The sequence below is a fragment of the Astatotilapia calliptera genome, chromosome 8, assembly GCF_900246225.1.
Source record: "Astatotilapia calliptera chromosome 8, fAstCal1.2, whole genome shotgun sequence".
Taxonomy (NCBI): Eukaryota; Metazoa; Chordata; class Actinopteri; order Cichliformes; family Cichlidae; genus Astatotilapia; species Astatotilapia calliptera.
This window is the reverse complement of record NC_039309.1, coordinates 553,542-580,000: the sequence shown is the minus strand read 5'-3', so window position 1 is coordinate 580,000 and position 26,459 is coordinate 553,542. Positions and strand designations below refer to the sequence as shown.

Genomic DNA, 26,459 nt, shown 5'->3' with positions numbered 1-26,459 from the left:
CTGAAGCGCAAAGACTCCTGGTGGCGTTATAAACATCAGGACGTGCACGCCGTCGTTGACGTTTTAATGTAAGCGGCTGAAAACTAACATCAGTGATGACATCAGCAGGTTCAGTAGCGTTACCTTCTCGTCCTCCTCCATCGTCACGTCCCACTCCTCCTCATTCTCGCCTCTTGCCTCCAGGACCGTTCCCTCCATCATGCTCTCCTCCTCCCCATCTTCCTCACCCTCTTCGCCATCTTCGTCCTCCAGCACGTCCTCCAGGCTCGTCTCCCAGGCGAGCAGCGAGCTCTTTCTGCCCCTCCCTGCCACGTTTCTGCGGCAGTCTGCCTCGTCGATGATCAGCGACAGCTCCATGGCCGACCTCTGGGAGGAGCCAGGACCGTCGGGGACCGTCGGCCTCGAGTTCAGCACCACCACCTGCGCCCAGGTGTCAACAGTCCTTAAGCACACGTTTCAAGCAGGTCTCACGATGAAAACAGGAAGTCTGACACGCTCACTGACCTTCTGAGCCAGCGCCGAGAACTTGAGCACGTTGAGCGTCTCGTCGAAGCACGACGAGTTCTGGTTGATGTTGACCACCATGGAGACCCGCCCGGCACCACAGAAGAAGAACTGCAGGAAGTGTGTGAGCTTGGACTCCCTGAAGGGAATGTGGTGCTGAAACCTGCAGCGAGGACACAGGTACACACTCAGCCACGCCCACATGCACGCACTCAGGTACCTGAGGCCTGAAGGCACAGGTGTCATAGTTCTGACGGGATGATGTAACAAACAACAACAATAAGTAAAGTTGCTTTGATGGGAGCGTGGCGAGGAGATAACAGTGGCGGGCTGATGGCGACCCTCCATCAGAGCCGTTCTTACAAACTCAAACGTGCTCTTTGCCGCCACGTTCCTCGTCTGCAATAATGAAATGATTTAGATCAGAGTAAAACGACGAGTTTAGTCAGGATGAGAAACATGACGTCATCACAGTAAATCGTTTCTTCCGATGAGGACGAGCGGGCTCGTCCCGCCCCTCCGTGCAATAACCAAACCTCAGCGTGACTCTTACTTGGCGTTCTGGTTGAGCCTCATGGCGTGGATGCACTTTCCAAGCGTGAGCAGCGAGCTGTTGATGTTCCCTGCCTCCTTCAGCCTCTCGCCGGTGTTGTGCGTCCGCGAGCACCTCTCCGACCCGGCCAGGTCGCACAGCGCGAGTCTGAACACACATACAGAAGTGTCACCTGCACGCCCCGCCTCCGCCGCACACTCATTGCAGAACTGTGAGCCCGACTTACTCGCTGATGCCGAGGACTCTGGGAACGCCGACGTCATCCACGCGCAGGATCCTGATGGAGAAGATGCTGTGGCTGCAGAACACAGAGTGGGCGTTACTGAAGCTAAACAACCGCAGGTGGAAACAGGACGACGGCGTCTGCTGCTGACCTCCTGCTGGACAGCTGGTTCAGGCGGGTGGAGGAGAAACTCTGGTTCCTCTTCCCGATCTTCATCACTCTGTACGCCTCCTCCGAACTGCTCACCTGGACCCAACGCAGGTCTGAGGGACATCGCAAACACAGTCATTAAACGGCGCGGCGAGCCTCAGCGCCTCGCAGCCGGCTGCTTTGATTTAGAAACACCATGACAACAAGCGCACTCGGCCACACGAGTATTCGTGATGGTGAATATCTCGTGTCGACCACGGCAGGTTATCATCGTCACGGTAACCTACAGTGTCCCAATCAACTTATTTATTTTCAGCTCCTAGCAGGAACTTTCAAAATAAAAGCACAGAGATGGTTTGGGAGGAACAGAGCAGCCGGTGTGAGAAACAGTGGATTCATCAAACACGTTTAATAATTAATATTAATGATCAGCGACTCAGCTTATCCGTGTAACAGGTTTGATTGCAATATAATAATCTGTCGTGCCCACCGACAGTCATGGATTTAAAGTACTTCCTGTGTGTGGCTCACATATTGCAGTGATTTCAGTGGGCGTGGCCATAGCTGGGCGGGACGTGACTGCGGACTAAACGAACTCCGACCCTCGGGCCGTCTGTGAGAGCGAGTGTTACCTTTGATGAACGAGTTTCCTTTCACGTCCTGAGACAGACGCAGGACCGTCCTCCTCTGCTGGCCGCCGGGAACCTGAACATCACACAGTCAGTCAGTCACATGGTCACAGGAGGCACAGCGCCCCCTGCAGCTGCACCGACACCACAGACAGCTGACACACATGCAGTAAAAGCAGCTGTAAACCGAGGGAATAAAGAGTAAAGCAGCCGTGCTCAGAGAAAACTGACACGTGTGTGTGTGTGACTGTGTGTGTGTGTGTGTGTGTGTGTGTGTGAGACTGTGTGTGTGTGACTGCAGCACGTGCTCAGTCCTGTTATTGGTTGGTAGCGGGTCAGCTGATCCTTATAAAACCAGAGAACAAAAAGAGGTGCCGGCAGAATAAACCAGCCCTCGGGGACGAGAACCTACAGGTCAGAGGTCGTGACTGCTGAACACCGTTGATGCCCGGTGTCCATGTCAACACCTTCACTGAAGGGGACATCCCAACAAGAAAGAAGAAGGCTCCGGTTTCTTCTGCCTGCACTTCTTTTTGTCCTCTGGCTTTATAAGGATCAGCTGACCCGTTATCAACCAATAACAGGACTGAGCACGTGCTGCAGGCGCTCAGTAATTACAAGTTAAAGTCTCAGTGAGGCAGAGCTTCAGCTGTACAAAATAAAACTGAGGAAAAACAGTTAGTGACGGGTTCAGCCAATCACAGCCAAGATCATCAAGGCCGCCAGTGAGGTCACAGCAGCATGTCTGCAAGGATCCATGTTTTTCCTCTTTAATGTACCCTGGGTCATTTGTTGGTTTATTGTGTGTACATTTCGGACGTGTCCAGTCTGCAGTGTGTGTTTGGTTTTCATGGATTTACTGTTATTGTTGTTATTTCCTGTTTTAATGGTAAAATCTAAAATTTAAAATAATGTTTTAATGGTTAACTTAAAGAGGCTCAGGATGAAAATGTGCAAACAAAACATGAATGTGTTCGTGTACTGGGATCACACACACCCACTCTCACAGAGTGGGTGTGTGTGTGTGTCACCTGTTCGAGCAGGTCGTGGATGTTCTCGTTGTAAATCTCACAGAAGGAAACCCAGACGGAGAAACGGACGTTTGAGTCGACATCCAAACAGAAGCTGTCGGCCTCTGAGACGCTGTTCACACTGCTGTCACTGCTCAGAGACGAGCCTGAACACACACACACGCACACACACACACACACACACACACGCACACACACACGCACACGCACGCACACACACACACACACACACGCACACACACGCACGCACACACACGCACACACACGCACGCACGCACACACACGCACACACACGCACACACACGCACACACACACGCACGCACGCACACACACGCACACACACACACGCACACACGCACACACGCGCACACACACACGCACCTTGTTTTAAAGCTTACAGTTAATCAGACGTCAATTCTATTCATAGAAAAACTGTTTGAGGAAAGCGTCAAACATCTCAGCCAGGACCTGCAAATGAGTCCATCTGTTGCTGGACTGAGACGCTGTTTGTTTCATCAGAGCAAATCAGTGTGAGGTGACATTAATAACCCACACACTCAACTCCTGCAGTTTATCTTCACAGATCAGTGATCACGCCTAACACCACCTTCAAAGATCATAAGCTCGGCGTTTCTCCAGCTTTTAGTCCCATCCTGATTAAATCAGAGTCACTGACCTTCGAGGAACGCCGACCTTCCAGTTGTCGCGCTTCTGTCGCTCTGTGGAGAGGAAGCAGAGACAGCTCAGCTCACCGCACGCGCTCACACCATGCTGCGACGCTCCCCGTCGCCCGCCTCACCTCCTTTAGCATCCTCAGCAGGTTCCTCTTGCTGCTGCTCTCGGTCGCCTGCTGGTCTGGAGTCAGTCTGCTGAAGTCTCGGCAGCGCTGAGGCTTCAGGTCGCAGCGGCCGTAAAGGCGGCCTTCGATGCTGTTGAAGATGACCGACAGGGACCTGGGCAGCAGACCCGAGTCGTGGTCCGGACCTGAGCGACAGACGGACAGTTAGTCAGAGTCGGGCAGAGAGGCGGGTGATGGCAGACAGGAGGGGGCGACGCTCTGACCGAGGAAGGTGAAGGTCTTCCCGGCGTTGGTGACTCCGTACGTGAAAACCAGACAGTTTCCTCCCTGCAGAACGTCTCGGACCAAACCCCGAACGGAGCCCTCGAACACCTTCCTCTGACTCGCCTCCGGACCGAACACCTGAAATACAACCACGACAGAAACGACACACCTGAAGGCACCACGGCAACAACAGCGTGAAGCAAGTGGGACGGGTGTGCACAGCTCCGGTCAGGTGACACGTACCTGCGTGAAGGTGAACCTCTGGGCCGTTTGTGGGAGGGACTTGTCGCTCTGTCGGTTTGACTGGCAGCTCCTGGGAGGCTTGAGGACCACAGTGTCCGGCCCCTCGATGGTCACACAGTCCTACAGAGGAAAACACACCTGCGCTGCTCATTCAGGCCTACAGACTGTGAACAGTCCAGGTCTGTGAGCAGGTCACAAAGACGTGGCGGTGTGCGTGTGACAGATCTGATCCATAACAGATGATGGAATCAGGAATAAGAAAGTTTCCCTCTGCGTGTAAACGTTATGTGAGGAAGAAGTTCCTGTCTTATCCTCCTTAAAATTTGTGTTTAGTGAAGCTTTGCTGAGCGTGGACTGAATGGAAGTTTGGTTCCTGCCAGCTTCACCTGTGTCTCACATCAGTCCTCTGTTTTTAACTGAATGACATCCAGCATGCTCCTCGGTGAGGAATACAGAACTGGTACCATTGATCTCTGCTGTAGACACCCAGAGTAGGAGAAAGCTGGAATAGTGAATCCCTGTAAAACACTGCGGTGTGTGTGTGTGTGTGTGTGTGTGTGTGTGTGTGTGTGTGTGTGTGTGTGTGTGTGTGTGTGTGTGTGTGTGTGTGTGTGTGTGTGTCACCTGTGCCTCTCCGCTGCCGCTCTCGGCTGCAGTAAAGGGTCGAACCCTCAGGTAAACCTGCAGGTTCTCCGACTGCTCCTGAGCGTCGTCCTGCAGAGAGAGCAGCATCAGTTACATGACCTGCATCCAACTCTAGAACAGGTAACCATCAGACAGCGACGGCATGTTACAGGAAACAGCAGGTACAGATGTGCATGTGTGTGCATGGAGGATGAATACACTGGATGCTTTTAATGGAAAATTTCCTGGAAACCAATAAACAATAAACAAAGAAAATGGTTCTGATTTCACAGCAAACTGTAAGAAAACATCACTGTTAATGGTGACTGTACTGATGCTTTGAATAATCCCTACACACATCAGTGGGCATCAAACATAAAAGGACCACAGAGATCTTCATTGTGTGGAAGACAGTTTGTGGTGTTTGTGGATCTCTCTGTGTATGTGGTTCAAAGGACGAGACTCTGATTTAAACATGTGCAGGAACAACAGCACAGTGTGACGTTGCTCTGCAAGTCCCATGGATGGGTCCGTGATGTACTACAGCCTGTCCGAGCAGTGTTGCCAACTTAGCGACTTTGTCGCTATATTTAGCGAGTTTTCAGACCCCTTAGTGACTTTATTTCTAAAAAAAAAAAGTCGCTAAAAAAAAGACGTGAAAGCGCGTGTCGCTTTTACTCTCAACAAGCAGCGGGTGCTGTAACGCAGTGTTCTTCTTTTACTGGATCACAAGGTTTAAAACTACTTATAAACACACACAAAGTAACTCCACCAGAGTGCCTATTTCGGGTCACTTTTGCCGGTGTTGTGCCAAAAAGTGATTGTCTGCCAAAAACTGATTTCCAGTGTTTCTGTGTATTTTTTATGTGTAATATCTTTACGTATGTTCGTAAATAGACTTCGGTGAACAGGGTTTACAAAGGGGTTATATAGAGAATTAAAACAATATCTGTTTTTCAAGTATCTTTACAACTCTCTGCTATTGTACTTACATTATAACCAATCCGGTCCTTTATCCCCACTTAAAATATTTTTACAGAAATATTGTAATATTTGCTGCCATTTCTGCTGTCCTCTTGGCCAACTTACTCTTACAAAAGACATTTTTAATGTTAATGAGATTTTTTTAACTGCATAAATAAAGGTTATATAAAAGTCACTGCCAAAAACTGATTGCGGCTTCTACCTTGTTACACGAATGTTGTTTGTGGCTCAAGATGACTTTATGTCATCCATGAGGGATGCATTTGACATATGTTTCCCAAGCCCGGGGAAAGTAGCAGGGTTGGAATTGTGACATTAAAAAAACCATAATTGCTAAAAGAAATTTAATTTGTAGTTCTAAATAAACTCTAAATGCATTTAGGACGTTTTTTTTACTCACTTTATGTCTCTTCCACTAGGGCTGCTCAATTAATCGAATTTTAATCACGATTACGATCTGGGCTTTCAACGATCATTAAAAATGACTGAGCCGATTATTAGCCCCTCCCTCGTGCTTTACTCTCGCGCTGCTCCGTGTGGCAAATCAAGCGCACCTCTCTGCATTTCCAACACGTGTCACAACAATTAAGAGGACCCGAGGGAAGCTCGGAAAGCTCAGCAGAAGTTATTTGGGGAGGAGAGTGACTGCCGCTGGTTGAAAAGAGAGGTAAAAAACACTTCAGTGGTGTGGAAACATTATGGGTTCTACTTGACGTGGATCAAGTAGACAGTGTGTAAACTTTGCTACAGTGTCATAGCTGCGCCACAGAGCAAGTTCACTAAACACAGATGTTTACATTTTTCATTTATTTTTTTATATTGCAAACATTTGCACTGTTATCAGTATTTGCACACTATTTTATTTTATTTTTTTTAAAGTCATTATTCAATACATTGTTATTGTTAACCCTTTAAATCCCTGTAGAACCGGAACAGCGTAAGCTAGCGCAATAATTTGTTTTGCATATGAAACCGGAGGAGTTGTACTTACATCTTAGGCCATCAGCTTCCTTCCACATAAAGCTTTGCAAAAATTGCATAAAAAGCGCTTGCAGAAACAAAAACATAATATTCCAGAAACACGCTTTGCCAATCCGATCATTTTCATGGAAAATTAGTTTGTTTGTTTTTTTACTTGTAGGCCTTAAAAGCCTATACTGGTGTTTTTATAAGTCATGTTTGACTCTATACTTTTCTGAATAGTTTCTGGGATGCTTAGAACTCAAATTGCACTGCTGGAAATAGTCTATTTTGATGCACATGCTGTTTTCTTTGCAAATTTGCATCATAGGATTGTTTTTTGTTTTTCCTGCAGTATATAAAAATTGGTGCATCTCCAAAATAAAACTATGAAGACACTCAAAATAAATTTCCTGTTGTTGTAAACTATTTTTTGCAACTTTTTTGTATTTAAAGTTTTGAGGGATAAACCTCTTAAATTTCCCCAAGTAGAAATATATGTAAAAACAAAAACGATTTTCAATTTTTTTGTAGTTTTTTGCACTTTTTTGCAATTAATGTAGTTACTATGGACTTAATGCAGACATATTATTAAAATATGGGCTATAACAGTTGTATTGATGTATAGCAACTTGAAATGCTCCCACAAATGGCACTACAACATGTAAAAAAATAAATAAATAAATAAAAATAATAATATAAGCTCTGGCGGACTTGGTTCTATAGTAGGTCTTAAAGGGTTAAATAAATATCGTCAAATAATCGAAATCTCAATTTCAGTGAAAATAATCGTGATTATCATTTTTGCCATAATCGAGCAGCCCTATCTTCCACGATGTTATTTCTCTCTCCAACAACATAGGTTACAATTACATTAGCATGACCAATTATGCAGATTAGGCGATGACGTCATTTAGCGACTTCTAGCGACTTTTAGGACAGCCAATAGCGATTTTCCTTACTGACGAGTTGGCAACACTGTGTCCGAGGTCAGGGCAGACCGTGGTGGACCTACCTGTGTTGGCATGGCAGAAAACTCAGCCAGCAGGTCCTTCTTTATGTCCCCCACCTCCACTGGTCCCACTCTCTCCGGCCTTCCAGCTAAACTGGAATCCATTCTCTCTGCAAACACATCAGTCCAATCAACCACCGTTTTATCAGTCTCCCCGCGGGGAGTTTCACCTACAGCTCACAGGCAGCCTAGACGCCCGCTAAGCGCCTAATAGAGCTTTAATCTGCGCCGATTTTACCAGCTAAATGAGGTGCTGCCTTTAAACATTTCTCCCATGATCAGCCGGCTTCTGTGCGACTGAGATTCAAACGAGAGTTTTAATTTCCCAGAAATGATAATGGAGTTCGGCCTGACTCCAGCACTGCCCCAATACAAGCTACTGGAGTGTAAACAGCCTGACTAAAACTGGCCACCACAGTCACACAAACACAGCTCAGAGTAAATCACATCTTTGACCAATCACAGCAAACAAACACAAAGAAACAACAGCAAACAGAAGGTAAACAAAGACCGTTTTTACACTCCGCTAGCTTTGTTGTTAGCATTAGCCATCTCATCTACGCGTTTTTACGACTTCAGCAAAACGGAATTTCGTTTTAAATGACAGGATTACGAATTAAAGCGATATTGTATGAAACTCGAACTCACGTGTCGTATATTTTATTTCACACACACTCTATTTACTACCGCAAACATGAGAAACAATCACTGCCTATCGGCCTTGCTGCGCTGTCCTCTCCGCGGTTTACTTTTTAAACTAGAACAGTACGACCAATCACAGAACGTATACGAAGCAACGTCACAGAATCGTTGTTGCCTTCATATAGAATCTCGCGAGATCAATATAGTGTTTCTTTTTAACAAATAAAGTCACACGACGCTGCTTTTTGTTGTTGCTGGTTTTGTTTAGTGATTGTCGAGTTTGGAGTTTTCTATATTTCAGAAATATAGAAATAAGTTATCGAAGCCAGTAACAAATGAACAAGTGTGGTTAAAGAAATCAACCGTCATATTTGAAATTAAGAATAGCTGTCAGCCCTTTAAGAAAAAATGTAACATAAACTTTATTTAATTTTCTCTTCTATTCGACTGAATTTTCTTCTATGTATGAATTCTTGTTCGGTAAAAAAAAAAAAAACAAAACACCGCCGCATGAAATTGACGTCATCGTGTGGCGTCGGTAACGGGCAGGAGGATTGAAGGGGATTTGGGGATTAGATGCTGACTGCAGCGGATCCAGTTGGACTTACTCCTCTTTATCGGGACCAAAGTGACTCCGTGAGGCGAAGCTGCAGCGGCTCCACCGAAGAAACGCCGCGAAAAGAAGCAAACGGGCGGAGGACGAAGACGAAGCGACACGGTTGCCTTGACAACGGTGAGACAAACCGGGAGGAGGGGAATTATTTTTAGTGCCGCTATTGATTAACTCTTTGGGTCCATAGTGTGGCGATTCACCTCTAACAGGTGAGAGAGTTCTGGAAATCAGATCCATCAAACACGGTACGCGAGCTGAGAGGGGTCAATTAATAATACACATGACAGGAGGCAGAGGATACTGATAGAGACTAACATACAACGATTAAATATCGTTGCGTCTCGAGAGAGCAGCACGTGTGTGTAGGTAACAGCGCCCTCTCACATCACAAACTGTTATTAAACCAGGAGTGAAGTAAAAAGCAGATCTGTGGGGAGAGAAAGGAGCGAGTGGAGAAGAGCCTGGAGGGTGGAGGTATGAAAGGTGTTTGAATGAAAGGGAGACAGGTGGAAGGAGCAGAGGTTCAGGTATTGATAGAGAGTGGCTATATGGGCCAAAGGTGGATGAAGATGGAGCTGCAGGCAGGAGGAGACGAAGAAGACCTCAGAGGAGGTTCATGGATGTAGTGAAGGAGGCCGTGCTAACACATTTCATTTTTATTCAGCGTGACCAAAACGAGCCACTCAGCTACAACTGCCGTCACCTGGTAGCTTTCAGATAGAATACAGCGGTTTCCGACCAGAAAGCTGTTTCCATGTTTTTACGGTCTGTGCTCAGGCCTCTTCCTGTGACGACCCTGTGTGAATAAAGCTTCGCCTGCCCCTTCTGCTGTGATGTCCTCCGCTGAGTCGAGTGGTGATGGAGGGAAGTGGCTGGACGCTCACTACGACCCGGTGGCTGGCATCTACACCTTCTCGTCCTGCGTGGACCTGGCAGACCTGAGCGGGGACGGGGAGAACCGGCTGGTGGTCGGGGATCTGGGCTCCGGGTCGTCGGGGATGAAGCTGAAGGTGTACCGCGGCACGGCGCTGATGAGCGAGAGCACCCTGCTTGACCTGCCCGCTGGCCTCGTCGCCTTCTTCATGGACCTGCACGAGCCCCGCATCCCCGCTGTCGCTGTGGCCTCCGGACCCTGCATCTACGTCTACAAGAACCTGCGGCCATATTTCAAGTTCACCTTGCCTGGCCTGGAGATCAACACACTGGAGCAGGTCTGTCTGTGTGCGAGTGTGTGTGCTTATATTACCTACATCATGGGGACCCTGGTTCATTTAAGGACAAACAGTCCTTAAATGAACCAGGGGTCCAGTTATGTTTATCTCCAGGCACTTCATCCTCTGTTTGGCTGTAGCAGATGTGAAGATGACCACAGACCATTCTATCCGAGTTAAAATCCTGGGTTAGCTCTAATTTTCTAAAGCTCAAGGAGGATAAAACTGAGATCCTCCTTATTGGCACCAAATCCAACCTTTTGAAGGCAAACCATTTCTCACTCACCATCGATGACTCCTCAGTTTTCCCTTCTCCTCAGGTTAGGAGCCTTGGTGTCATCCTAGACAGTTCACTTTCCTATAAATCTCACATCAATAATCTCACCCGTTCCGCCTACTTCCATCTACGCAGCATTAAGAGATTACGTCCTTCACTTTCCACCCAGTCTACGTCCATTCTTGTCCACAGTCTCGTTACCTCCCATATGACTACTGCAATTCTCTTTTGCATGGTCTTCCCCAAAAATCCCTCCATAAGCTGCAACTGGTTCAGAACTCTGCTGCTCGCATTATCACCAGAGCCCCTCCTACCAGCACATCACCTGTTCTTCAGGAACTCCACTGGCTCACAGTGAAAATCCAGATAATATTCAAACTTCTTCTGCTCACCTTCAAGGCCCTTCATAACCTCGCTCCTCCTTACCTTTGTGACTTGTTAAGCACTATCTCTTCTACCCGCTCACTTCGATCTTCTCCTTCTATCCAGCTTCCTTCTGCCTCAGCACCATGGGAAGCAGAGCTTTCAGCTGCTCTGCTCCCAGGCTGTGGAGCTCTCTACCCCCAGAAATAAGAAACACTGGTTCTCTCCCCCAGTTTAAATCCCAGCTCAAAGTCCATCTGTTCAAATCTGCATATTCACTGTGAACCCACTGTTTGTTCATTTTATCTTGTGCTTTTGTTTTTATTGTTCTTCATTGTGTCATTGTTCCATTATGTTTTATCTTATTGCAAAGTGTCCTTGGGTGTCTTGAAAGGCACTTTATAAATACAATTTATTATTATTATTACAGTTGGAGGATCCTCCTCTTTTCTGATGTCATGCAGGCTCCGGAGTGGTAGAGCGTTTAGATCAGTCTGAACAGGATGTTACTGTGCCCTGATGATGTGCTGTCTTATGTTGAGGAGCCATATCAGCTACTGTTCAGTGGATGTTAGTCGGAAATCACCACACTGAACCTAATGTCATTTAAAAGCAGTGAGCGTGTCCTTTTCACTGTAAACACACCTGAATGTATCTGTGACGTGCTGCTGCGCTTTGATTGGTCAGGATGTGTGGCAGCAGGTGAAGGAGGGGCAGATCAACCCTCTGACCCTGAAGGAGATGTTGGAGAGCATCAGGAAGAAGGCCGATGTGCCGCTGTCGGTCCGCTCGCTCAGCTTCCTGTCTCTGGAGCCCCACGAGATGGACGAGTTTGTTGAACTGCTCAAACACCAGCCGATCAAGCGCCAGGTAACTCCCAGGTCGCATCGTCCACAATGACATCACCGCAGTCCTTTTAAATCTGTCTTTATGATTCATGTGGTTTTCTTCTTCTACCTGTTTCACATGTCAGCTCCTGTTTGTGTTGATGGTTCACTGTATAAATCTGTACCTCATCACCAACAGTCCAAAACACTCTGTCATCATGTAAATCAAAGAATGATTTACAAGATGGCGCAGCCACGTCCAGACGCCTTCTGACCGCTCCGCACAGACTGTGCACCTTTTTAGCTGTTTACTTGTTCATTACCTTGTTATACATTCCAGGAACTTCTAGTTTTATAGTTGGACAGTAGCTCCCTTCTCAACATCGGTGATCTTGGACACTTTTAAACCAGACCCATCATGGCCGACCGAGATACTACGCGGTGCGGCCAACAACAATGGACAGGACGCTCACCCCAGGTGCCGAACAAAGAAACGCCGGAGAAATGCGCTGGCGTTCGGAACAGACTGAGACAGCAGGCGCACCGCGCACCACTGCCCAGCATCTTGCTGGCTAATGTACAGTCGTTGGAGAACAAACTAGATGATCTGAGGGCAAGAGTCACCTTCCAACGTGACATGAGGGACTGCAACATGCTGTGCTTCACGGAGACATGGCTGACCCCCACCGTGCCGGACCAGGCCGTAACTCCATCGGATTCATTCTTCGTGCTCCGCGCAGACAGAACGGCAGAGTCGAACAAAACAAAGGTGGAGGAGTGTGTTTCATGGTAAACAGAAAGTTGTGTGACCCCAGGAGCATTTCTACTCTCTCCAGCGGCTGCTCGCCACATCTGGAATTCCTGATTCCTAATTTCTGAGCATTAAGTGCCGCCATTTCTACCTTCCCCGTGAGTTCACCTCGGTAATCGCTGCAGTGGTCTACATCCAACCCCAAGTGGACACAGGTATGGCTCTATCCGAACTACATGATGTGCTGAGTGCCTTTCAAAACAGGGATCTGGGCTCAGCCCTCATTGTAGTAGGAGACCTAATGAAGCGAACCTCAGACAAGTCATGCCGACCTTTCACCAACATATCACGTGTCCGACGAGGGGATAGGATACTGGACCATTGCTACACGCCATACAAGCAGGGCTACAAGGCTGTTTCACACCCGGCCTTTAGGAAGTCTGACCACAACGCCATCTTCCTCATCATCCCAGAGTATAAGCAACACATTCGGAGGGATGAAGTAGCTACGAGGGAGGTGAAATGCTGGTCTCCCCAATCAGAAGCTACGCTACAGGACGCGCTCAACGACGTCGACTGGGACATGTTCAGAGCATGCGCAGTCGAGTTTACGGATGTAGCAGTAAGCTTCGTAAACATGCTAGTGGATGAGATCATCCCCACTGCGACAGTCGTGACATTCCTGAACCAGAAACCGTGGGTGGACAGATCGATCCGCGCTGCAGTGAACACCAAGACCGCCACCTACAACGCGGGTCTCGCCACTGACAAAAGTGCCCTGCAGACTGTTCACAAAGCTGAGGGATCTGGGACTTAACAGCCGTCTGTGTGCATGGGTGTTGGACTTCCTCACTGGCAGAACTCAGGTGGTGAGGGTGGGCAGGTGCTTCTCCAACAGCATCACCATCAACACAGGAGCATCTCAGGGATGTGTCCTCTCGCCACTGCTCTACTCCCTCTACACTTCAGACTGTGTGGCCACCCATGGCTCCAACACCATTGTGAAGTTTGCTGACGACACAGTGGCGTTGGGTGCCATCTCCAACAACGATGAGGCGGCCTACATGGATGAAGTGAAGAATCTGGCATCGTGGTGCCAGGACAACCACCTCCAGCTGAACGTCAGCAAGATCAAGGAGCTGGTGGTGGACTTCAGAAGGGGTCAGCACAGAGACTACAAGCCCATCATCATCAATGGAGCTCCAGTGGAGAGGGTGCAGTCCTTCAAGTATCTTGGTGTCCACATCTCCTCAGACCTGACATGGGCTGACCACATTCAGGTCCAGACCAAAAAGGCTAGGCAGCGCCTGTATCACCTACGACAACTGAGGAAGTTCAGGGTCTCTCCAAAGATCCTCAGGATCTTCTATACAGGCGCTGTGGAGAGCATCCTCACACAGAACATGACATCGTGGTTTGGGAGCAGCTGTGTGAAGGACCAAAAAGCTCTCCAGAGAGTGATCCGTACAGCAGAACGCTGCTCACTACAGCACAAGACACTTTAACACCCTCCTCACGCAACGTACACAAGCTGTAAATTTCCACATTGTTTTATTTAACTTTATTGGCCAATAGTTGCTGATCTATCGGCCGGGCCTGTGGACCGAGGGCTGGTGCTTCGTAGTTATCTAATGTATCACATACGTTTTTCAAAATGCTCAGGTTTTACAGCAGGTGATGTTTTACATTTCGTAAAGTGTAAGTCTGTTTCGTGGAAGGTCAGGTTTCAAAGTTCGTGACAATATCAGATTTCACAGTTTAGTTAGACTAGTTTAGGTTAGTTTGGTTAGTTTTCAACCATCTGACAGGTTAATTCACCTTTTCGTAGAAAAGTCAAACCAAAGAGGACCTACAAGCTATCCCTGTGGGACTCCATATGCAGCCTCTGTTGCAGACATAAAGCAGTTCTGACAGATGGCTCATCATCTGGTCTGTAAGTTCTCAGGAGCATAAAGACAAATGAACATAAGGAGGGAGCAGCGCCTCATCAAAGGTCTAAATATACAGACAGCAGTTTCTCAGTTTCTGTCCCCAGCTCATGTTCTCATTGGCTCATTCTTTCAGACGGTCATCACCTGCATCGGGACTCTGAAGAAGAACATGGCAGATGAGGACGGCGTGAGCTGCCTGGTGATCGGGACGGAGAGCGGCGAGGTCTTCGTTCTCGACCCCGAAGCTTTCATCATCCTCTCCAAGGTAAAGTCGCTCCACGGCCCACTGTGGGACCGACTGCATCTGTTTATTTACTTCTAAGCAGCTGAGGCCAGCCTGTGGAGCGCCACAGGGATCAGCAGTGGGCCGCTATCAGATGCACTCACTGAAAGATTTAGACACATTTCTGAGACGTCCTGCAAAATAACCCCCGTCCCGAACACCGGTCGTCTCCCTGTTTACCTGAGAGCAAACATAAAGAAAACAAAGGTCACTTTTTAACTGAACCCTTGTGTTGAAGATGACGCTGCCCGCCGTCCCCACCATCATGGATGTGACGGGTCAATTCGATGTGGAGTTTCGCATCACGGCGGTGTGTCGCAACGGCAACATCTACATCCTGCGCAGGTGAGGCACACCTGTAGATTCCTTTCACAATAAAGGCTGTAAAATGGGAGGAGTGGGCTGATGCTAACATCTCCAGATAGAAGTGGAAGCACATCGTTAACCTTTTAGCAAAAGGCCCGATCATTTCATGAACCCGAACAAACAGAACGTAAATATGAGTCTAAAAAGAAGTACAGGAACCCCTCGGGACAGGAACCCGGTCTGCTGCGTGAAAGTCCTGACCAACCTGTCCGAACATCTGACCCACGCTGGTCAATAGAGCAGAATGAAGCACAGCTGTCTGTGAAACGTTCGTGGAGCAGAGGCCGGTGTGACAGGGCCGACGTCATGTCCCTGTGCAGGGCAGGAAGCTCTATCCCTCGCTCTCGTCCTCTGAAAAACGACTGCAGAAGGAACGCAGGAACACTTATCTTCCATTTTCATGTTCCAAAGTGCAGTTTAAACTTGATTCCACTGCGACATCATCAGTGAGCAGAGACACACCTACAGAGCTCCGAGTTTCAGGGCCAGACGAGCGTAGCTCAGTGTTTTCTTTTTCCTTCAGCGGTGATGAAGCTGCAGCAGATACTCGAGAATATTCTTTAACATCTTACGGTCCAGTAATAACGACTTTGTGGTCACGCTGCTGTGTTGATGTTGGACTGCTCGCCACTCTGTCGGTGTGTGGACAATAAGCTCCCTGACCCTGACACATGTTTCCTCGTTTGTGCGTCCTTCAGGGAGTCGGACAAACCCAAGTACTGCATCGAGCTGTCGTCTCACGCCGTCGGCCTGGTGAGAGTCGGGAAGAACGTGGTGGTCGGCTGCACTGACGAGACCCTGCAGGGCTTCACACAGAAGGTAAGCCCCGCCCCTGCAGCCACATGTTTGTGAATCTCAGAACTTGGGAGGGGGTGCAGTCGCGATAAACCATGTTTGTGTTTGATGTTCAGGGGAAGAAGCTTTGGAAGACCGTGCTCGCCGCGCCCATCGTCACCATGGCCTCCATGGACCTCCCTACCAGGGGCTTCCAGGCGGTTCTGGTGGGTTTGGCCAACTGTGAGGTGCAGCTGTACCGGGACAAGAACCTGCTGAGCACCATCAAGACCCCCGACGTGGTCACCAGCATCTGCTTCGGCCGCTACGGCCGCGAGGACGGGACCCTCATCATGACCACCAAGGGTGGCGGTCTGATGGTGAAGATCCTGAAGAGGACAGCGTCGTTCGATGACAGAGACAGCGCCCCCGGCCCGCCACTGGCCCAAAGCATTCGCCTCAACGTGCCCAAGAAGACGAAGCTGTACGTGGACCAGACGCTGAGAGAGCGGGAGAGCGGCCTGGCCATGCACCGCGCTTTCCAGATGGACCTGAGCCGCCTGCGGCTGGCCGCCGCCAAAGCCTACGTCAAAGCGCTGGAGTCCAGCCTGACGCCGATGTCCGCCAGCCTCGCTGAGCCGCTGAAGATGAACGCCGTGGTGCAGGGTCTGGGCCCGTCCTTCAAACTGACCCTGAATGTCCAGAACACGGCGGCGTGCCGGCCCGTCACGAACCTCGCCATCAGCTTCCTGTACGACGAGAGCCTGTACCGGATGAGGAACCCCTACATGAGGATCCCACTGCTCGTGCCCGGGCTCATCTACCCCGTGGAGACCTTCGTCGAGTGCACCAGCGACAAGGGCATCTCTGACGTCATCAAGGTGTTCGTCCTGCACGAGGGGAGGAGCTCGCCGCTGCTCACCGCCCACATCAACATGCCCGTGAGCGAGGGGCTGACGCTCAACTGACCGCACGACAGCACTCGTCATCCAGGCTGGACGTGCAGATGTGAGGTCGTCGCTACGTTTCCCAGTTTTTCATTCTTCGTTTGTTTTCATCGTTTTGTCCAGAAAGACTTTCACACGTTTACGCTAATGACGCAAATTTATGAGATTCAGAAACGCCAACCTTTGTCACGTGACCACGAAACTCGTCAGCCCGTCTCTGCCCCGTGTGACCAGGACATCGTGTGTGCGTGTGTGTGTGTGTGTGTTTTCATGTGTTGTGATTGTCACGTTTGTAAAGTTTGTATAGAAACAGTTTTAATGGAGAATAAAATCAAGTGTCAGAGTGTGAGGTGTGTTTTCCTTCAGAGATTTAACGTTTGTGTTGGTTTAGACTCCAGATGAGTTTTCTTCACTGTAACAGAAACAGCTGAAGCTCAGAGAACATCAGGGCGCTTCAGCACAGACTCTGGTGTAGTCCTGACCTCTGAGTTCGTTCACTCAGTCTGTGCTGTGGAGACGAGGTCACGTCAGGGAACGACAGAGGCCAACTCAAACACTCTGTCACTAACCGCTGACCTGTGGGCTCGAGGACCCCGCATGCGCGATGGTCACTGCGGCCGAGCCTTCGGACCCATCAGAACTGACACTCGGATGATTTTAACTCATTTTCACTCTGTGTGGACAGCTGCTGTCTCAGGGGTCAAAGGTCACACGTTTCCAGGGTTTCACGTTTCGTGGTCCTGCTCAGTTTGTCACATTCAGCTGATGAACTTGGAAAACACATCAGTGTAAGCAATCAGAATGTTTTCTAGGAACAACGGCTGAAGACAAAAGTGAGAAAACCAGTGAAAACAGTCACAGACTCACTGACAGCACGTAAACATTATAATTCGTCACGTCATTGTATCATTCATGTATAGATCTTGTATTACATGATCGTCATTTTATGTTAGTTTTCACACTGTGAGGAGCGTCAGCTTAATGTCACGATGAAATCCTGAATCTGTATGATCCATGAGGCACAAGCAGGCCGTCAGGCAGGCTGAATATTACAATATTATTATAGTATAACAGTGATCTGAGCCGGAGCTGCTGACTGCAGAGAGCTGGATCATTGGTCTGCACAGCGACTGATGCAACACAAATACAAACACTGAGTTTCATCATTGCCCTTTTCTCTGCTGTGGCGAAATAACGAAAACTCCTGAAAGTGTTTGTTTGTTTTCAGCCTTTAAAGTCTGCGAGACGACGAGCAGGCGCTCAGCCTGAGGGTCGCAGCTGAAGATGAGACGCCTCCTCGTTTTACTGGGTGAGGAAACTTTCAAAGATTAAACCGTCACAGCTTAAAGCTGCCATTCTTTGAACTCGTATTATTTCTGAGAACAGCATGTAGCATGTGAAAGTTCACTGTGGATGACACAGAAGGACGAAATTTAAATGTAAACTGACCTTTGTGACATTATGGGGACCTCCATACATGGGCTCACCAACCACACAGGGACAGATTCAGTCCCTGCAGTGTAACAATGTAAATTTTGGGGTAAAAGCTTGATTTGCATGTTTTTAAATACACTTATTTAAAAACAGAACAAAATGTTTACCTTTTAAAGAAAGAATATATGAACAGATGAACCGATGTTGTTAACCAGGTGATGTTGTTTACCTTTGATCAGTCAGGTGTTATCACAGTGTTTACACCTAATCAGCTGATCACCCGAGTCACGCTGTTATTCTCTCAGCACGTTTAACAATTCAAAGATCATTTTTAAACATGAAGTTGTTTCTAGAAGACCAAATCCACTTTGTAACTTAATTTATTGACAAGGTTTGTAATAAAACCCAAGGCTGTGTCCATAAAAGTCTAAATCTGTGTGTGTCCAGCTGTTTTGTGGGTGTGTGACGGCGTTAAGTTCGGTCAGCTGTGCAGCAGTAACCCGAGCAACAGCCGGAGGACGTCGGACAGATGGGGACAGGGACAGTACGGAGCCGGACGGTACTCAGAGATCACGTTTTTGTTGTAAGGCTGGTGTGGACGATGTGGCACAGCTGCTCACAGCTGGATGTCTGCTGGTTACAGGGGGACCAGACTCCACCAAGGGCTGGACATCAAGTGCAGCGACGGCGCCGCTGTCTACGCTCCGTTTGACGTGACTCTTAACGGGAAACTGACCGTCTACACCGACCCCAGTAAGGCAGCCATCAACGAGGGCATCAACCTGTCAGGACAGGGTGGGTCATCACGCGCAGCCAGCACTAACAGAGTTACTGATCCTGGTACTGATTCACTGATCGAGGCGTTGCGTTTGCGTCCTGCAGGTCTTTGTTTCAAGCTGTTCTACGTGAGGCCGGACCGAACCTCAGGAACGGTGAGGAAGGGGCAGAGGATCGGCACCATGCTGCCCATGCAGAGCGTTTATCCGGGAATCACCTCACACATCCACGTCCAGATGTGCGACAAGCGCGACCCCACACCATACTTCTGATCCACCTTCAAACACCGTCGACAACCTTCATTACCAAAGAGGCTTTTCTCTGAATGTTGGTGGAAAACTTTAGCTCCTCATCCATATAAAAGGATTCTGATGGGCTACATTGGCTACAATAAAACACTTTGAAAACCGTTTATTTCTTTAGTGTCTGTTGTATACATGCTGCTTCGTAACAGCTATAGTTATAAGTCAGTCATTATTAGGGGCGTGGCCACTTTGACTGGCAGGTGGATGTTGACACAGGTGGCTCTAACTGCTAGCTTCAGCTTAAGTTCAAGTTCAAAGTTTATTCGCCACATGCATGTTGCCCTGCAGTGGAATGAACCCGCCCCCCGACCTTACACACACAACACAGACATCACATGGGGATACAAGTCAGAGAATGGATGCATTACAGAAAAAAACAGTGAAATGTACACTACAATGGGAAAAGTACAAGAGGAAAAAAAGAGACCTCTACTCATGCTGGGCTACAGGAGGACAGCATGAGAACAGGAAACAAAAAAACTCCTCTGCACAGAAAGCACATAAATGTCCACAGCACAACATTATAGAGCACGTGACCAGCAACAGGGTTGGGTAGGGGATAAGGAGTAATCCCAGGCAACACAGCAGCCATCCTGCCACTGTGCCGACTCTCCAGCGCGAGCCCAGACTCGCCTCGTGTTCCCAGGAGGCAACAAGCATCGAAGGCATTGGAAGGGGAGGGGGGATGTGTGAGTGCTTATCAGTGTAAGTGTGTGCGTGTCCATAGTTCACCTGAGACAGTGTCCTTCGCCCTATCAGGCTAAGTAAACAGTCTGCTAGCCAATCCAGGTGGCCTGGCATGGGATGGGAAGAATGGTCATCACACAGTTGTTATCAGGGAGTTTTTGTTCGTCTCCAGCTTTGGGCCCGTGCAGCTGGCGCCGTGTTGTCCGCATGTTGATATTGTTGATTTTTCTTTTATGCGAGCAGCTCATGAGAATTTCAAAGCTGTTCTTTAACACTCTGACGCTGGTCTCTCAATCTCCCGTTGGAGAGCCGCGAGCCTCCCCATGATGGTATCAAACTTCTGGTCCGTGGTGTTGTCATTCTTGTGATTTTGAGACCTCACAACTGCAGTGAGCCGTTCTGCGATGTGATCCAACTTTTGCACAAGGGTCTCATTTTGAGCAGGCCTCTCTCTCTGATGTATCCCACCATACGCTCAATGGTGTTGTTTTGAGTCTTCACGGCAGCTGTAAGCATCTCCAAGGTGTTACCCATGCTGCGTTCGTTGTGAGAGGTCGCGCCTCGTCCCATCGCTTCAGTTCCAGCGGGCAGCCTTGGGGGGGTTGAACAGCCGGTTCTGCTCTCTTAATTCTCCGATAAGCCAGGGCCAAGCCAGCTCCGATCAGCATGAACCCTGTTATCATGGTTCCGAATAGGTAGATATCTTCAGCGTCCTCGATTGACAGTCCCGCCAGGCACACAATCCTCCATGTCTGCCACCCGTCCATTGTGTATCCGGCAGGGACAGTCCCTCCAGGGCACTCGGGGTCTCCTGAGCCCAGACTTCTCGTTGAGAAAAGGGTGTCAATAGCATTCAGAGACCAGTTGATCAAATCCATAATTTTCTTTAGGTTTTAGAGAACAGACTGTGAGAGACTGTTCCAGGGAAAAGTAATACACACGAGACAAGACAAGGACACAAGAGGCTAAGCAGGGAAGATAAGGGGAGGGAGGAGAGGAGAAAAGTGAGAGCCAAGAAAAGATCTCAACACCTTTATTTAAATGTAAAAAAACAACATAAACCAGCGAAAGCCATCACAGTGGCTGCAGTAAGTGCTAAAACTCACTCACCTGAACTTACAGGTTCAGTTTACTTTTATTTAATTTTCAGTTTAATTCAGTTCAATTTTATTTACACAGCGCCAAATCACAACAATAGTTCCCTCAAGGCGCTTTGTATTGTACAGTAGACCCTACAATAATAGATACAGAGAAAAACCCAACAATCATATGACCCCCTATGAGCAGCACTTTGGCGACAGTGGGAAGGAAAAACTCCCTTTTAACAGGAAGAAACCTCCGGCAGAACCAGGCTCAGGGAGGGGCGGGGCCATCAGCTGTGATTGGTTGGGGTGAGAGAAGGAAGACAGGATAAAGACATGCTGTGGAAGAGAGACAGAGGTTAATAACAGATATGATTCAATGCAGAGAGGTCTGTTAACACATAGTGAGTGAGAAAGGTGACTGGAAAGGAAAAACTCAATGCATCATGGGAATCCCCGGCAGCCTACGTCTATCACAGCATAACTAAGGGAGGATTCAGGGTCACCTGGTCCAGCCCTAACTATATGCTTTAGCAAAAAGGAAAGTTTGAAGCCTAATCTTGAAAGTAGAGATAGTGTCTGTCTCCTGAATCCAAACTGGAAGCTGGTTCCACAGAAGAGGGGCCTGAAAACTGAAGGCTCTGCCTCCCATTCTACTTTTAAATACTCTAGGAACAACAAGTAGGCCTGCAGAGCGAGAGCCAAGTGCTCTAATAGGGTGATATGGTACTACAAGGTCATTAAGATAAGATGGGGCCTGATTATTTAAGACCTTGTATGTGAGGAGCAGGATTTTGAATCCTGGATTAAACAGGAAGCCAAAACAGGAGAAATCTGCTCTCTCTTTCTAGTCCCTGTCAGGACTCTTGCTGCAGCATTTTGGATCAGCTGAAGGCTTTTCAGTGAGTTTTTAGGACTTCCTGATAATAATGAATTACAGTCGTCCAGCCTGGAAGTAATAAATGCATGAACTAGTTTTTCAGCGTCACTCTGAGACAGGATATTTCTAACTTTAGAGATGTTGTACAAATGGAAGAAAGCAGTCTTACATATTTGTTTAATATGTGCGTTGAAGGACATGTCCTGGTCAAACATGACTCCAAGGTTCCTCACAGAGTTACTGGAGGCCAAGGTAATGCCATCCAGAGGAAGAATCTGCTTAGGTGGTGGTACATAGCTGATTAGCAGTGAAAATGTATGCTATGTCTTCTAATGATGCTGCCTAAGGGAAGCATGTATAATGTAAACAGAATTGGTCCTAGCACTGAACCCTGTGGAACTCCATAATTAACCTCAGTGTGTGAAGAGGACTCTCCATTTACATGCACAAACTGGAGTCTATTAGATAGATATGATACAAACCACTGCAGCACAGTACCTGTAATACCTACAGCATGTTCTAATCGCTCTAATAGGATATTATGGTCGACAGTATCGAACGCTGCACTGAGGTCTAGCAGGACAAGCACAGAGATGAGTCCACTGTCAGAGGCCATAAGATCATTTGTAACCTTCACTAAAGCTGTTTCTGTGCTGAGCTCTGAAACCTGACTGAAACTCTTCAAATAAACCTCTGCAGATGATCTGTTAGCTGTTTGACAACTACTCTTTCAAGGATGTTTGATATGAAAGGAAGGTTGGAGATTGGCCTATAATTAGCTAAGACTGCTGGGTCTAGAGATGCTTTTTGAGTAAAGGTTTAACTACTTTTTTCTATTTAGATGATTCAAATGTCCAAACCACACACTCACATCTACAACACACACTCATTTCCCTCACATGTACTCAAGCAGCTACAGTTCAAAACAAAGAGGTGTAGCATACTGAGCAACAGAAACGTCACCATTAGCAACACTATAATAGAGCCAGAAGGAAGATTTATAATATTTACGTATCCATTCAGTATAAATGGACCAAATGTTGGTGAGCCCTCCCTCTTCATGATTTTTCAGTGCCTTTTTTGACCACACTTAAAACCTAGCAAGAAACGCATCTTGGGACTTCCTGTTTACGTTGATGTGTGGATGTGGAACGGGATCATTGTGAAGAAGTTAAATTGTTGGTAAGGAATTGTTAAATATGCACATAAGTTGTTGAAACATATTGGTATAATTGTAATGCAGTGGTAACAAGTCAGTATTTTAACAAGATGATGTATTTCTGAAATGGTTGATGCAAAGGACCTGCATGTGCAGCGCAGGGCGGCCATTGTCTGCATTCAGTACAAGTCCATGTGGCTGCTGTCGTCATTGACAATAAAAACTGCACATTAAGAACCTGTCACGGTTTGGCATGTTAGACCGCGGGGATGTGGGGAAAGGAGGACCCAGTCACGGTACTCTGCGATGCAAACAGTGCTCTTTATTTACAGTGAAAACTGTACACACAATAATACATCCCCGTGTGTTCCCGACTTCCACTCCGTGTCTTCTCCCAGTGTTTGTGCTCGTGTGTCTGCTGCCCTCTAGTTCCAGCAATCCTCCTGGGAAAAACAGAGGCAGCCGTTAGTACCCTCAACGACACAGGTAGGCTCACACAAACAGACCAGCTGGAGAACTGACAGGAAGTCTCACGAAATGATCCCGGGAGCTCCAAGACTCTCCTATGTAGCCCTGATCAGCGGCAGGTGTGTAGCTTTGGGTGTGGCCAGTCCCCTAGCAGGGCCACACCCACCAGGCCTGAAGGCGCCTGTAAACCAGTGTTCATACACACCTGCACCCATACACACACACTCACATCTACAAGCATGGAGAAGAGCAGCAGCAACACCAAAAATACATATAATATCACCAGTCCATGACTGCCCCGGGATCCTGACAGAACCCCAGTAATTGTGTACTGTGTGGCTACATTTATGTAGCACCTTTCAAGATAATCACAAAGTGCTTCACAACAAAATACCAAAGCGTTAAAAAAGGTTAATCAAACGTTGTTTCTTTGTTTGTTTCTTGAAAGAGAGTTCACAGATCTCAGGCTCAGCGGGACAGAGTTCCAGAGTCTGTGGTAAATGTTTTGTCTCTTAGTGTCCGTCCACGATTACAGGACGTCAGGTTCCTGATGTCGTTAGGTTGGAGAAAGTTGTCAACCATCCAACTTTTTATTGAGTTTAAGCACCTGTTTGGGATCTGCAGCTGAGAAACAACTTGGGGTTTAGTTGAATGTCATCTGCTCAAACGGTGGTAGTTATCAGTATCAAAGGAGCTTGCTACGATGACCTGGATGACTGAGAACCTTCACAGACAGTTATCAGTATCACTCACACACTCTGTGAGGGGCAGTTTCAGCAGAACAAGCTCTGTGAAGCAAAGAAAACTCAAACAAAGATGTATTCATGTAACATAAAACAGAACTTTGACCTTGCGGTGTTAATGTTAATATGTTAATATAAACATGGGAAGGCCGTTAGTAACGCTGTTATTCCATCACTGTCGGTTACACACGGGGACCCAGTGATAGCTACCCTTCACTTCAATTCATTTTTATTAATGTAGCACCAAATCACAAAAACAGAGAAAACCCCATCAACCAGATGACCCCCTATGAGCAGCACTTTGGCAACAGTGGGAAGGAAAAACTCCCTTTTTACAGGAAGAACCTCCAGCAGAACCAGGCTCAGGGAGGGGCGGGGCCATCTGAGATAGACATCCCATCATACTGTTCAAACAGCAGGAACATTAAACTTCCTGCTTCCTGTTCATCCAGGTGGAGTTTGTGCTGCTTTGTGTCCATCAGACCAGGTGGTGTGCAGAGCTGCAGGATTCAGCAGGAAGCTGAACCTGCTGCTTCTTTCTCCACAGCATGAGTCCGGTCTGTGCCGCCGTGCACTCAGAACACTCCCAGTATACCTGCTGACCAGTCTGACTGGGATTACTGGTAATGCTGGAATGGTTCAACGGTGATGGCCTGAATACTCACAACAAACACGTTCTGATGTTGATGATCTTTAGGCGTTGTCAAATTTACGGCCCACCACATAGTTATTAGCAATGTCCTTCTGTGCCGAGGCTTCGAAGCGTTTCAAATAATCCGGGAATCGAGGCTTTGTTGACGACGCGTGTGGTGATGTTTGAAGGCTCGGTTACCGACCGTGTCATGTGATGATTCTGGAAACAGTTCGCTGTGTGATTGGAAATATGAAGGGCAGCAGAACACTGCTGGTCCCCCGTCACCATTTTCCCTGCCTGGCAACGTTTCGATGTTATGACTCAAATAAGGTTCAACAACAACAGCTCCTCTGTGCTGAGCGTTGCAGAGCCCTGAATGGAAACACGGAGCTCAGGTAAGTCGATGCGATGATCAGAGCACACAAGCGTACAGCCACATGGTACATTTCATTTACACAAGGCAAGGCAAGGCAAGGCAAGGCAAATTTATTTGTATAGCACAATTCAACAACAAGGTGATTCAAAGTGCTTTACAGAGACATTAGAAACAAAAACAAATAAAAAGCATGATTTAAAATTGATTAAACAAGCAAACAAACAAACTAACTAAACACACACATTTCACACCTGTTCGCGCGATCTGAACCCTTATCGTAAGGGGAGCTACCAGTCCTTCTGTGGACGAGCTACTTTCTATTTTAAATTCCCTGAATTTAAAATACTCTCTAGACCCAGTCTAGACCCAGCTGGGGAGCTACCCAGAGCTCTAAACCCACTTAACAAACAAACAAACAAACAAACAAACAAACAAACAAACAAACAAACAAACAAACAAACAAACAAACAAACAAACAAACAAACAAACAAACAAACAAAACAGTATATAAAATCAAAACAGATAAAATCAGATAAAATCAGTAGTTAAAATGTAAGTTTTGAAATTTAAGCTTAAAGTGTGGATTTGGTGCTTTATTCAAATGCAGCTGAGAACAGGTGAGTCTTCAACCTGGATTTAAATAAACTGAGTGTTTCAGCTGATCTGAGGCTTTCTGGGAGTTTGTTCCAGATATAAGGAGCATAAAAGCTGAATGCAGCTTCTCCGTGTCTGGTTCTGACTCTGGGAACTGATAAAAGACCGGATCCAGATGACCTGAGGGATCTGGAAGGTTCATACTGGGTCAGGAGGTCACTGATGTATTTTGGTCCTAAACCATTCAGAGCTTTATAGACCAGCATCAGAACTTTAAAGTCTATCCTCTGACGGACAGGCAGCCAGTGTAAAGACCTCAGAGCTGGACTGATGTGGTCCACTTTTTTGGTCTTAGTGA

The 26,459-nt window shown here is 47.6% G+C and overlaps 3 protein-coding genes across 5 annotated transcripts in view; 2 read left to right on the top strand and 1 right to left on the bottom strand.

Annotated features, from left to right (window-relative positions):
* LOC113027921 (kinesin-like protein KIF20B) overlaps positions 1 to 8,760 on the bottom strand; it is a 16,644-nt gene extending 7,884 nt beyond the window's left edge. For all 3 annotated transcript variants that reach the window (XM_026177755.1, XM_026177757.1, XM_026177756.1), the window contains exons 1-14: positions 8,626 to 8,760; positions 7,981 to 8,087; positions 5,022 to 5,111; positions 4,398 to 4,517; positions 4,154 to 4,292; positions 3,891 to 4,075; positions 3,768 to 3,810; positions 3,091 to 3,236; positions 2,063 to 2,135; positions 1,432 to 1,543; positions 1,284 to 1,355; positions 1,058 to 1,204; positions 505 to 667; positions 124 to 420 (exon numbers count right to left, since the gene is read on the bottom strand). In XM_026177755.1, coding sequence (XP_026033540.1) covers positions 124 to 420; positions 505 to 667; positions 1,058 to 1,204; positions 1,284 to 1,355; positions 1,432 to 1,543; positions 2,063 to 2,135; positions 3,091 to 3,236; positions 3,768 to 3,810; positions 3,891 to 4,075; positions 4,154 to 4,292; positions 4,398 to 4,517; positions 5,022 to 5,111; positions 7,981 to 8,082 — 1,689 coding nt within the window. In that variant the 5' untranslated portion in view covers positions 8,083 to 8,087; positions 8,626 to 8,760. The remainder of the gene's footprint in view (positions 1 to 123; positions 421 to 504; positions 668 to 1,057; positions 1,205 to 1,283; positions 1,356 to 1,431; positions 1,544 to 2,062; positions 2,136 to 3,090; positions 3,237 to 3,767; positions 3,811 to 3,890; positions 4,076 to 4,153; positions 4,293 to 4,397; positions 4,518 to 5,021; positions 5,112 to 7,980; positions 8,088 to 8,625) is intronic.
* A 327-nt stretch (positions 8,761 to 9,087) lies between these two features.
* On the top strand, positions 9,088 to 17,308 carry bbs1 (Bardet-Biedl syndrome 1). Its single transcript, XM_026177746.1, has 7 exons — positions 9,088 to 9,352; positions 10,010 to 10,443; positions 11,771 to 11,953; positions 14,726 to 14,857; positions 15,114 to 15,220; positions 15,940 to 16,060; positions 16,153 to 17,308. The coding sequence occupies exons 2-7, from the start codon at positions 10,066 to 10,068 to the stop codon at positions 16,981 to 16,983; spliced, it is 1,752 nt and encodes a 583-aa protein (XP_026033531.1). The 5' UTR covers positions 9,088 to 9,352; positions 10,010 to 10,065; the 3' UTR covers positions 16,984 to 17,308.
* Positions 17,309 to 18,186: 878 nt separating this feature from the next.
* LOC113027920 (leukocyte cell-derived chemotaxin-2-like) lies at positions 18,187 to 19,585 on the top strand. The gene is made up of 4 exons (XM_026177754.1): positions 18,187 to 18,271; positions 18,844 to 18,955; positions 19,040 to 19,191; positions 19,279 to 19,585. Exons 1-4 carry the CDS (start codon positions 18,247 to 18,249, stop codon positions 19,443 to 19,445), a joined length of 456 nt encoding a protein of 151 aa, XP_026033539.1. The 5' UTR covers positions 18,187 to 18,246; the 3' UTR covers positions 19,446 to 19,585.
* The last annotated feature ends 6,874 nt before the right edge of the window (positions 19,586 to 26,459 follow it).